Here is a 10,219-nt window from a genome sequence, read left to right on the forward strand (position 1 = left end):
CTCTTCACGGCGTGCGCCGGGCCCACCTGGCCCACGCTGAGGGCCGGCAGGGGCACTTTGGGGGCGCCCAGCAGGGCCGGGGTGCCCGCGGGGGAGTAGCTGAAGAGCGCGGCGCCGAAGCTCTGCCGCCGGCCCTCCCGCCGGTTGCTGTCGATGGCGGCCTGCAGCTCCCCCGGCGAGCTCAGCGCCCGCTTCTCACATTCGTAGGGGTACAGGTACTTCATGTATCTGCACGGGAGAGCCGGCGTGAGCGCCCGCGCCGCCCGGCTGCCCTTCGCCCCCCGCGCCCGCCTTGGAACGAATCATGGAATCATAGCGTCAATCATAGGATCATAGAATCATGGAATGCTTAAGGTTGGAAGGGACCTCTACAGGTCACCTAGTCCAACCCCTGGATGATGCACGGCCCTGTCTCCCTTATGGGACACCCCAGCTGTACCACAGGTAAATGGCAGAGGTTAAGGCTCTGCATCCACCCTCGGGGCCACCCTTGGGTGCTGCGATGGGGCAAACCCCCTCCCGGGCGCTCACTGCGTGCGGAGGGTAAAGGCAGCGCTGGTGATGGAGGTAGGTAGGTTGAGGCCTTTGGTGATCTCCCGCCAGATCTTCTTATTGATGACTTCGACCAGGCCCCCCTTGTCCGTCACCAGCCGGTACAGCGTGTACAGGTCCAGCACCTGCTTGGCCATGATGGGGATGCGGTTCACGGGCGTCCCTTCCAGCCGCACACGGGAGAGAGAAAGGGACGCGGGGTGAGGCCACGCGCACGGAGACTGGACACCATCCTTCTCTGGGGACCCGCGCTCTCCTCGCCCGGCCTTGTTGTGACGACGGCAGCCTGGTCTACACCATGTGCTGTGGTCCCCGAGCCATCTGCATGAGTAGGGCTCACCCTGAACTGCAAACCCGGCCCAAGGCAGAGGGTAAAGGCCTCATCTGGGCTATTTAAGAGCCTTTCCTAGTCCTCTGGTGCTGTGGGTGCCGTACGGTTGCCCCTTGGCGTGTCCTGCAAGGCTGCTCTCTGCTTGCCCAAATCTGCTGCGTGGCCGGAGGCGCAGGTCGGAGCATGGGGTGGGAGCACAAAGACCTTCCCTTATGGAAGGTCTCCCTTCATGAGGCTCTGAGAGCTCCCTGTGGAGCATCTCCTTGCTATCTCTCTCCCTCGTACGCCCCTCAGAGCCCCATGAAAAGGGACCGTCACAAACTTTATGAAGGTTGTCACCCCATAAACACCCTCAGAAACTACTATGGGGGAGCAGAGGGACTCCCCATAACCTCTATAGAGGAGCTCACCCTATAACCTCCCCCAGAGCCCTCCCAGTGTGGGAAGGGGCCAGCAGCACCATGGGGCAGCCCTGGGGCAGGGGGACATGGGGTCCCCCAGCCCCGTGGGCACCCAAGACCACCATGGCCGAACCCCAGGCCACGGGACCCACACGCAGGGCCCTCCCCAGCATCCGCTGGCCCCCGGCCAGCCCCACACGTGGGTCCCCGGGTGCCGCGCGGGGCGGGCGGGGGCTGCGGCGGGCCCAGGGGCCGTGTCTCCATGGGTGCTATCGGAAAACCATCCGTTCTGCCGCCGGAGGCTGTCAGGGCCGCGCTGTGCCCCGCGCACGGCGCCGTCACCCACCGCCCGCCTCCAGCGGCCCTAATTTATGGCCTCGATATTGGCTCGGCTTCTTCGCATAAGCCTGAAAAATGAGCTCTTTTTATTCTGCTACTGAGTTCATTGAACTTTTTTTCTTCTTTTCTTTTCTTTCTTTTTTTTTTTTGTCTCTGTTGTTTGCCCTGGTTGGGGAGGGGGGAGAGGAGTTTCTGCTGCCAAGAGAAAGGCAGAGAAACCCGGACTCGCTCTGCTCTGGGGCTCAGGGGATCGGGCACCGGCCCCGTCACCTCCTCCCTGTCACCTCCTGCCTGTCACCTCCTGCAGCCAGACTGGACCCCGATGTGAGGGTCTCCCACCACGCCAGATGAGGCTACCACTTTTCCACATCTGCCCACCTCCAGATGAGGCTGCCGCTTTTCCACAGGTTGTCCCCAACACGGGACAGCCCCTGGAGCGGGGACAGCAGCAAGCACAGCCCCCAACATCCACACAAACATCCCCCATGCCAACCCCTCACCTGCCTCTGGGGTGACCCAGCCCCTTTTCCCAGATTTATGGCTCCAGATTCCTCCTCCCCTCTCCCCCATCCCCAGCGGGGCAGTGGATGTGAAGGCCTGGCCGCTAATCCGGGGGTGGCCGGGGCGGGCGGTGGGTGCCCGTCCCGCTGGCAAAGGGACCCGTCTGGGCGCCGCAGAGCGATGGCCCCGGCCGGGGCGCGCGGCACAGAAGCCCGCGGAGGCGGCGGTCAGTCCTTGTGGCGCTGCAATTAGCTCCCGCTTTGATCAACGGCGCCGCCTTATCGGCCGGGCCCGCGCGGTGGGGGACGCAGCCGTGCAGAGCCCAGTGCCACCGAGCGGGGGCCCTGGGGCCGCCTGCATCAACCCTCTGCCACCCCTGCAGCCCCCGTGCCACCGGCAACGACCCCGTGCTGCCCCTAAGGACACTCTGCAGCCCTTGAGGACCCTGCGTCACCCCTGCAGATCCTGAGCAACCCCCAGGGACCCTGTGGCACCACCAGGAGCCTGTGCCACCTCCGATGACGCTGCGCACCCTGCAGCACCCCTGTGCATGGTGCCCTGGTCCCGTCGCGCGGAGCCCGCGTGCCCTTCCCGGTGCTCCCGCTGCCGGCACGGGCACCGCCGGCCCCTCGCACGCGCCCCCCGCTCCCACATCCGCCGGCAGGTGACAGAGCCCTGGGAACCGGCCGTAAAACCCTGAGAGCAAACAGTGAAATTCCTGCGCCCGGCAGCGCCGCCGGCTCCTGCGCCGAGCCCAGGGGCTGCCTGTCCCCCGCGGTCCCCGGGGGCGTGAGGAGCTCCCCCGCCCGCTGCCCTCCTGGTAGCGCTTCATTAGCCCCAGTCCCCACTGACGAGGCCCTTAATTAGCTCTGCAGAGGGAGATAATGAAGGAGCGGAGCAGCCCATGAATGTGGCGCCCCGAGCGCTGGCGGATGCGGGAGGGCGGCTGCGCTCCCACCTCCTGCTCCTCGGAGAGCCCCCCGGGGCCGCGAGCGGGATGGGGCACCCAGGGCTGTGCTGTGCATGGGGGCTGCTGCACGACCTCCACCACAGCCATGAGCTTGTGGGGTCTCAGACATCACCCCCCCCACACACCCCACACACAGAGCCTGTGCCCAACGCTGCCCCACGTCGCTCCCGAGGGGCAAAACTTGGGGGGCAACTGCCCCTCGCTGCCGGCTCTCGCCCCACGCCGGCTGGCCCTGCTGCTCCCCCCGCTGGCTTCCCCCCGTTAATTAGCTCGGCATTAACCTCTGCCTGGGGTTTACTGGTTATCGAGCGGCATGTTCATTAATCCACACACCGGCAAAAGGCTCTAATGAATACGGCCGGCCGCGCGCCCGCGCTCGGCAACTTTTAATTGTCGCCGGCCCAGCCGGGGAGGGCGAAGGTTAAAGCATTTATCGAGTCCCCGGGAGCTGCCTCGGCCCCCTGCGCCGATAGCAAAGATTTCCGATGCGGCCGGGCCGCCTGGCGCAGCCCTTAACCCCTGGGTGCCCGCAGGGCCGGCGCTGCTCCCCTTCCTGCGGGTATCGCCCCCGGCACCGCTAACGAGCCCTGCTAAGGGGCAGCGCTAATAGACATCTCTAGCGGGCATCGCGGTTGGATCTACCCCATGGGACTGACCCCGAGGCTTGCAGAGACTGGGAGCAGCTCAGTGCCCGAGTGGGACTCGGCACGAGCACCCCTGGGTGGCCACGGGCAGGGGCTGGGGGCCGGCGAGTGCCCTCCCCAAGCCACCCACCTTTACCTCTCTTCTGCATGAAGCCGAAGAGGTCGTCCAGGAACTCCTTGCGCTTCGGGTCCTCGTCCAGGTCGTAGAGCTGGGGGCGGGAGGGAGAGGGGGGTCAGCGCCAGCAGCTCCCAGCGCACACGTGGGTGCAAGAGGCGCACGCTGGACACCAACGAGCTCTGCGCACCCCTTAACCGAGCAGCCCCCGGGACCCCTGTTCTGCTGCGGGTGCCTGGGGCAAGCGCGTCCTTGGGATGTTCCTGCTCGTGCACACACCAGTGTGGATACACCTGTGTCCCGGTGGGTTTGTGCACGCACTGCAGCGAGCGTGCAAAGCCCTGGCACAACCGCCGGGCTCATCCCAGCTTCCAGACCCACCGGGAGGACGAGGGGACACCCGAAACTGGGGGGGACCCATGTGCCGGTGCCGCGAAACAGCCGCCTGATTCCAGCACAGGCCCTCGGTGACCATGACAAATTGGAGCCCGCCAGATCGATGGCCCAGCAGTAAAAGTCAGAGCACATGAAGGAAAAATTAGCACCAATCGAAGGTGCTATAGACACCAATTCCTCCCACAGAGCCAGGCGAGAATTTAAAGCCATTGAAAAGAAACAAAACTCAGCAGTCCAGAATGGATTTCCAAAACATATACAAAGAAATGCAAGCTGGAAAACAAAGTCGGGCGCAAAATAGAGTCGTTTAAAAAACAATTGTGCTGGGAAAGGCCGTTAAAACCCAATAGCAGCACCCGCTCCCGCCGCCCCGCACAGCACATCCGTCACCCGCAGATAAAGGCAGCGGGCCGTGGGGCTGACAGCGGCCGGTGCAGGACCCGCTCGCTCCCATGGCCATGGGACGTGGATGTCCTGGCCATGCCATGGATGTCCTGGCCATGCCATGGATGTGCCGGCCATGCCATGGCCCAGGGCACCCTCGGCACGGGTGCAGGAGCCTGCACGCCTTGCCCTGCACCCAGGATCCTGCAAACTTCCCTCTTCCCAGCCCACGGGCACTGCTGGCCTATCCCGAGCCTCTCTCACGGGCATTAAGGGCCTGTCCCTAAGGTTGCCCAGGGGTGAGACCTGCCTTTCCCTATTGTTATTCTTGTGTGTTAACACATCCATGGATTATCCTAATCCGTGGATGCTACCTGCCCATCCTTGGCACTATCCAAGGGTGCTACCTGCTATCCCCGATGTTATCCATGGGTGCTCCCTGCTTGTCCCTCACTTAACCCAAGGGTGCTACTTGCTTATCCTCGACGTTATCCATGGGTGCTACCTGCCCAACTCTCACCTAATCCAGGCGCTGTCTCCCACCTGGGTGCATTCCCTGCACCCGTTCCATGCAGTCCCTGGCTGCATTCCCAGAGGGGTCCGTTCCCCATTGCCTGCACGCTCGCTGTGAGCCCCGGTGTTGGTGTCCACCTCTCCACCACGTGGTGACCTCTCACTTCTATCGGCAGGGCCCCCCATGCAGAAACACCTGACATCCAGCAGGGAGCGAAGGTCGCCTGTGCAGCCGGAGCAAAAGCGTTTGGGAATTGCAGGATGCTGCAAATCCTGCAAATCCTGCAAACTGCAGGATGCTGTGTTCCAAAAAAACTGAGTTTTGGGGGGCATTCCCAGCCCTGAGGGAGGATCCCGCTTTAGCCCCTGTGCAGGACCCTGCCGCTCACCTTCCTCCTCCTCTCCCAGAGTTGGCCCTCAGCTCCTCCCTACCACATCCACCCGGGAAGGGACCATCAGCCCCACAGGGTGACCCACAGCCAAACACAGGCAAGCAACCCCGCGCGAGCGCAAGGCTGGGCAAACACAACCCCGCGTGGGTGCGCACAACCCCACGGGGGCTTGCCCAACGCTGCAGAGCGTGCACAGCCGCGCACAGGCGCACGCAGCCCCGCACCACCGGCGCGCACAACCGGCGGCGCGCACACCCCGCGGCGCAGCCCTTGCCCGGGGGGCGGTTGTGCAAGAGCCGCGGCGGCTCCTGCTCACCGTGACCTATGAGCAAGGACCCTTTTAATCGTGTTTGTATTGATATAATTAGTAACTCATTTAACGCCATCGATGTAACTATATTCCTCTATAAACACGAGTATTAAACTGTCAAGCCCGGCGATCGATGGCCCGGCGGCGCGCGGCCCCGCGCCGGGACCCCCGAAAGCTGCGGCACCCCCAGAGCCGTGACCCCGGGGACACGGCCCTGGGGGGACCCACCATCCCGGGGGCCGCAGCCAGGCGCTTCCTGAGTCCCCCTGCTCCCGCCCTGCATCCCGTTGCCGTGGCGACGTCCTTACTCCATAAAGAGGGCGGATAACGGGGCTGCTCGGGCAGGTTATAGGTCAGTGGGTCGAAGGCGGTTTGGGAAGGGGATGAGAATCACCCTGGGGCCCCCCTTGCCGGGGACTAGGCAGCACCCTTAGCACCTCTCCCTATGAGGGGGACGATGCTTGAGGGGTTTGGGGGTGCGCAGGTGCCACCCCCCCGAGGAGTCACTGCTTGGGACAGGGGACAAACTCCCTGGGGCCTCTCTCGTGCCCCTGCACCGAGCAGGGACGCGGTGGCACCGTGGGGACCCCAGGCCACCCCACATGTGTGGTAGTGACCAGGGCTCTGCTTGGCGAGCAGCAGCGCTTCCTCCCCTCCATCCGGGCCGTGCGGATCGATGGGCAGCCCTGCGCGGCTCCCCACCCCCCGCCTCGCAGGGCCCCCCTCCCCGCTAAGCCGCTTAATATGCACCGCATTGATTAGCCCCGCTGCTAATTCCTGCAGCCGGCCGCGGTTCACGCGGCGCGCGCGGTCGATGCTCCGCCGCGGGCAGCGCCGAGCTCCTTCCCGGGCACCCCCCGGCCCTGCAGCGGGTGCCTCCGTCCTCCCGCGCTCCGCTCAGGCCTGACGCCACGGGGATGGTCTCCCGCGGCGCCACCGCCAAAGCCATAAAGTTAACGGCGCGGGGGGGACCCGCTGTCACCGCGGGCCCAGGGTCGGTGCCGGGCATGCGGCGCCGCGGCCGCGCTTAATGTTTAACGGCGCCTCGCAGAGCGGCGGGTTTAATGGGCGCCGCGCGCGGCGGCGGGCGCCGGCAGCCCCGCGAGAGCCGCCCGCTGCAAACATTAACCCGGCCGGGGGCAAGGTGAGGGACTGTTTGCTGCCGGCGCTGGCCTTGGGGACGGCAGCCCCCGGCCCCGCTGCCCCCCGTCGTGCTGCGGGGGAAGTTGATGCCCAGGATCTCGGGGTTGCAATATGGGCGTGCATGTATAGTGGGTGCTGGGGTGCTTGTGCACCCCTCAGGGTGTGCAGCATCTACCTGGCTGCAGTAGGTGCTTGAAGGGTGCACAGTGAGCGTGCAGGCAGGGTGCATGCAGGCGGTACGTGCACACACGCGTGCACCGGCTGCGTGTGCAAGCACCAACCTGCATGTGCGCGTGCGCATGCTGCATGCATGCAGCTGCACCCATGCATGGGGGTTGGGGGACTTGCTGCATGCCCCAGGAGTGGGACATGTGCCGGGGTGCTTGGTGAGCCCCCAAGGCTGCAGCATAAGGTGCCTGCAGCCCCTTCCCTCCCCAGGACGGCTCCGGAGCAGCACAGCCTGAGCAAGCGGCTTGGGAAGATGCCGCCGGCTCCCGCTCCCCAGCGCCTGGGCACGCCGGGAGAAGCGGAGTGTCCAAGCAGAGCGCGTGCCCGGGCTTGGCGCAGGCCCTGGTGCCTCGGCACGCACCGGCACTCCCGGGACGGAGCGGCGCGGAGCCAGGGAGCCCGGCCCCACGGCGAGCGCGGCGCCGGGCACGGAGAGGGCGAGCGCGGGAGCGGGGCGTCCCGCGGGGCGTCCCGGGAGCCGGGCAGCGCTTGGCCCTGCACCGACCCCTTGTGCGGCCCCCGCCTCACTCCGGCAGCACCGCAGGGCTGCAGTGGGGTCGCAGCCGCTCGCTCGGTGCGTGGGCCCCATCCGTGCCCTCCTCTGCACCCCGTGCACGCTCACACCCTGTGCATCCCTGCGCACCCTCGTCCCCCGCACACACCTGCGAGCTTGGGGTGTCCCGGGGGGCGTTTGCTTCCCAAACACCCTTCAGAAATGTCACAGGAGAGGGCATCAAGGCTCAACCCCTCTCAAAACGCCTGCTGGGTCCCTGTGTCATATAGACACCGAGACCTACCTATAGAGGAGCATCTACACACACGGGGACACCACATGTGTCCCCACATGTGTGGGAGGCTTCTTTGGACACATGTGTCCGTTCATAGATGCCATATGTGCCTGGGCATTCCTATGGGTCTATAGGTCACACCTACACATGCAGGGGGATCTGTATGGCTCTATACACACACATGGACACTCACAGGCCCCTACACACATACAGGGGCTCAGCCGGGGCCACACACATACAGTGGCCTTCACACAGGTCCCTACACACATGAGCATGTCCATACACATGTGAGCACTTACACAATCCATACATCCACCTGGGCGCTTGGAGGGGGCCATGCTCCCGTGCTGGCAGCCAGCAAATCCCTTTCTGCCCTTTTCCTGCGTCTTCTGTGCCCTTCTCCCTGGAAAGGGTCCCCCCGGCTGCCACCTGCTTGTTCTGGGGGGCCTGACCTGGGCTGAGCTTTGCAGTCGGGGGGGCCCCGCTTTCCCAGACCGCCCCCGCTGTGGGGCAGCCCTGTGAATCCGTGGGGCTCGCGTGCCCTTATCCAATGAATGAGACTGAGACCAGGAGCCGGGGGCTTTCCTGGACCTGCAGCGACCGCCCGGCAGCGGCCCTGGGCGCTCCCGACACGGGGCAAACACCTCTCCCTGTCCCAGCTTCCGTCTCGGCCCGTCCTGCGCTGGGAACCGGTTCTCCGGGCTGGGCGAGACCCAGCCCCGTGCGGGGGGGACGCGCAGACGGCCTCGGAAGCGCCCGCGGTGGGAAAGGCAGCAGGGGGAGGTGGCTGCTCTGCCTCCCCAGGAGGGGAGCACAGAGCTGAGTGCAGGGCGGGTGCCGCACTCAGCCCGCAGGGGAAACCGAGGCAGGGGCGGGAAGCTGGAGCTGCAACGGGACCTGGGATGCTCCTGGCACCCACCTCCCCTTCTCCCAAACTGGCCCAGCCAGCATCTCCCCCGTCCCCGTGGGTGCCACGGCTGTGACGGCGAGAGCAGGAATGCTGCAAATGCTTCCTGGCCGGCGCCGGGCGGGATGAGCTGCTTCCCACCTCGCCGCTGACCCCGGGAACCGGCCCGGCCGCCTCGGCACCCTGTAACCCAACACTGGCCCGGCCCAGCTATTCGGCCTATGCAGCGCGCCCAGCCCGGCGCTGCCGGGGCGCGGGAGCCGTCCCCGTCCCCATCCCCGGGCGCCGCCGGCTCCTCGCATACCTGGCGCGGCGCAGCACGGGCAGGCGCCGAGCGCGGCGCGTTCCGGCCGGGCCAGTTCCTGGCCACGTTGTGCAATGGCCGAGCGGGGAGGGCAGGGGGGGACGCGGCTGCAGCAAGTGCCCCGCGCTCGGCGGCCCCGGGGCTTGCGGGACCCGTTGGCAAAGGGACCCGTGGGACGTGGCCACGGCGCCGGACCCAATAGGATGGCACCCCCTGGGCCAGTGTTGGGGAGCCCCTCTGGCTCCATGGGGGGGACCTGAGGCATCATCCCGCCCCCCCAATCCATGCCGGGGAGACCAGGAGCCAGCCTGCTGCACAGGACAGCCCAGACCTGCCACGGGAGGATCCCATGGGGACACGGGGAAGCACATTGGAGGCCTGAAGGGAGCGAGGGGGTCTGGGGACAGGGTCATCAGGAGGTGCCTGCTGGAGCGGGGGACAGGGATGAAGCTGGAGGGCAGCTGGGGCTGTTTGGAGGCACCCGTTTGCTGTAGGTTTGGGGATGGGGAGGTGGGTGCACGACGTGAGGCTCCCTTGGGATGGGGTTTGGGGCTTTACAGGCTGCTCACTTAGGTTGTGAGGAAAACAGGTTGGGGGGGCACTGGAGATGCCCATGGGGCTGGGGGACAGTGTTGGTTGGGTGCACTCGGAGACGACATGTGGGGGCGGTGGTGACACCTGCCCGAGCAGGACTGGGATGGGACTGGGAGGGGAATGGGGGAGCCCCGGGAGGGCCATGTGGGGTGTGCTGGGGTGCAGCAGGGGTGCTCACTTGGGGTGTCAGGGGGCTCCAGGCGGGACACGCTGGGGGCTGCTCCCTTGGGAAGAGACTCGGGGTGGGGAGCGGGAGGGCAGCGGAGCCACGAGTGCCTCCTACCTGCTTGAACTGCTCCTCGTAGGTCCACTCGTGGTGCGGGGGCGGCGGGGGCGGCTCGCGGGGCCCCCCTTCCTCCCCCTCCTCCTCCTCCTCCTCCTCCTCCTGCTCGGCCTCCTCCTCCTCC

The 10,219-nt window shown here is 66.1% G+C and overlaps 1 protein-coding gene across 1 annotated transcript in view; it reads right to left on the minus strand.

The window, feature by feature from the left end:
- ARID3C (AT-rich interaction domain 3C) overlaps window positions 1-10,219 on the minus strand; it is a gene marked incomplete at its 3' end in the record, with an annotated part of 16,825 nt that overhangs the window by 1,804 nt on the left and 4,802 nt on the right. The window contains exons 3-6 of the mRNA XM_026039106.1: window positions 10,096-10,215; window positions 3,875-3,947; window positions 532-715; window positions 27-228 (exon numbers count right to left, since the gene is read on the minus strand). Coding sequence (XP_025894891.1) covers window positions 27-228; window positions 532-715; window positions 3,875-3,947; window positions 10,096-10,215 — 579 coding nt within the window. The remainder of the gene's footprint in view (window positions 1-26; window positions 229-531; window positions 716-3,874; window positions 3,948-10,095; window positions 10,216-10,219) is intronic.

The sequence above is a fragment of the Nothoprocta perdicaria genome, unplaced genomic scaffold (assembly GCF_003342845.1).
Source record: "Nothoprocta perdicaria isolate Ctin4 unplaced genomic scaffold, notPer1 scaffold_10, whole genome shotgun sequence".
Taxonomy (NCBI): domain Eukaryota; kingdom Metazoa; phylum Chordata; class Aves; order Tinamiformes; family Tinamidae; genus Nothoprocta; species Nothoprocta perdicaria.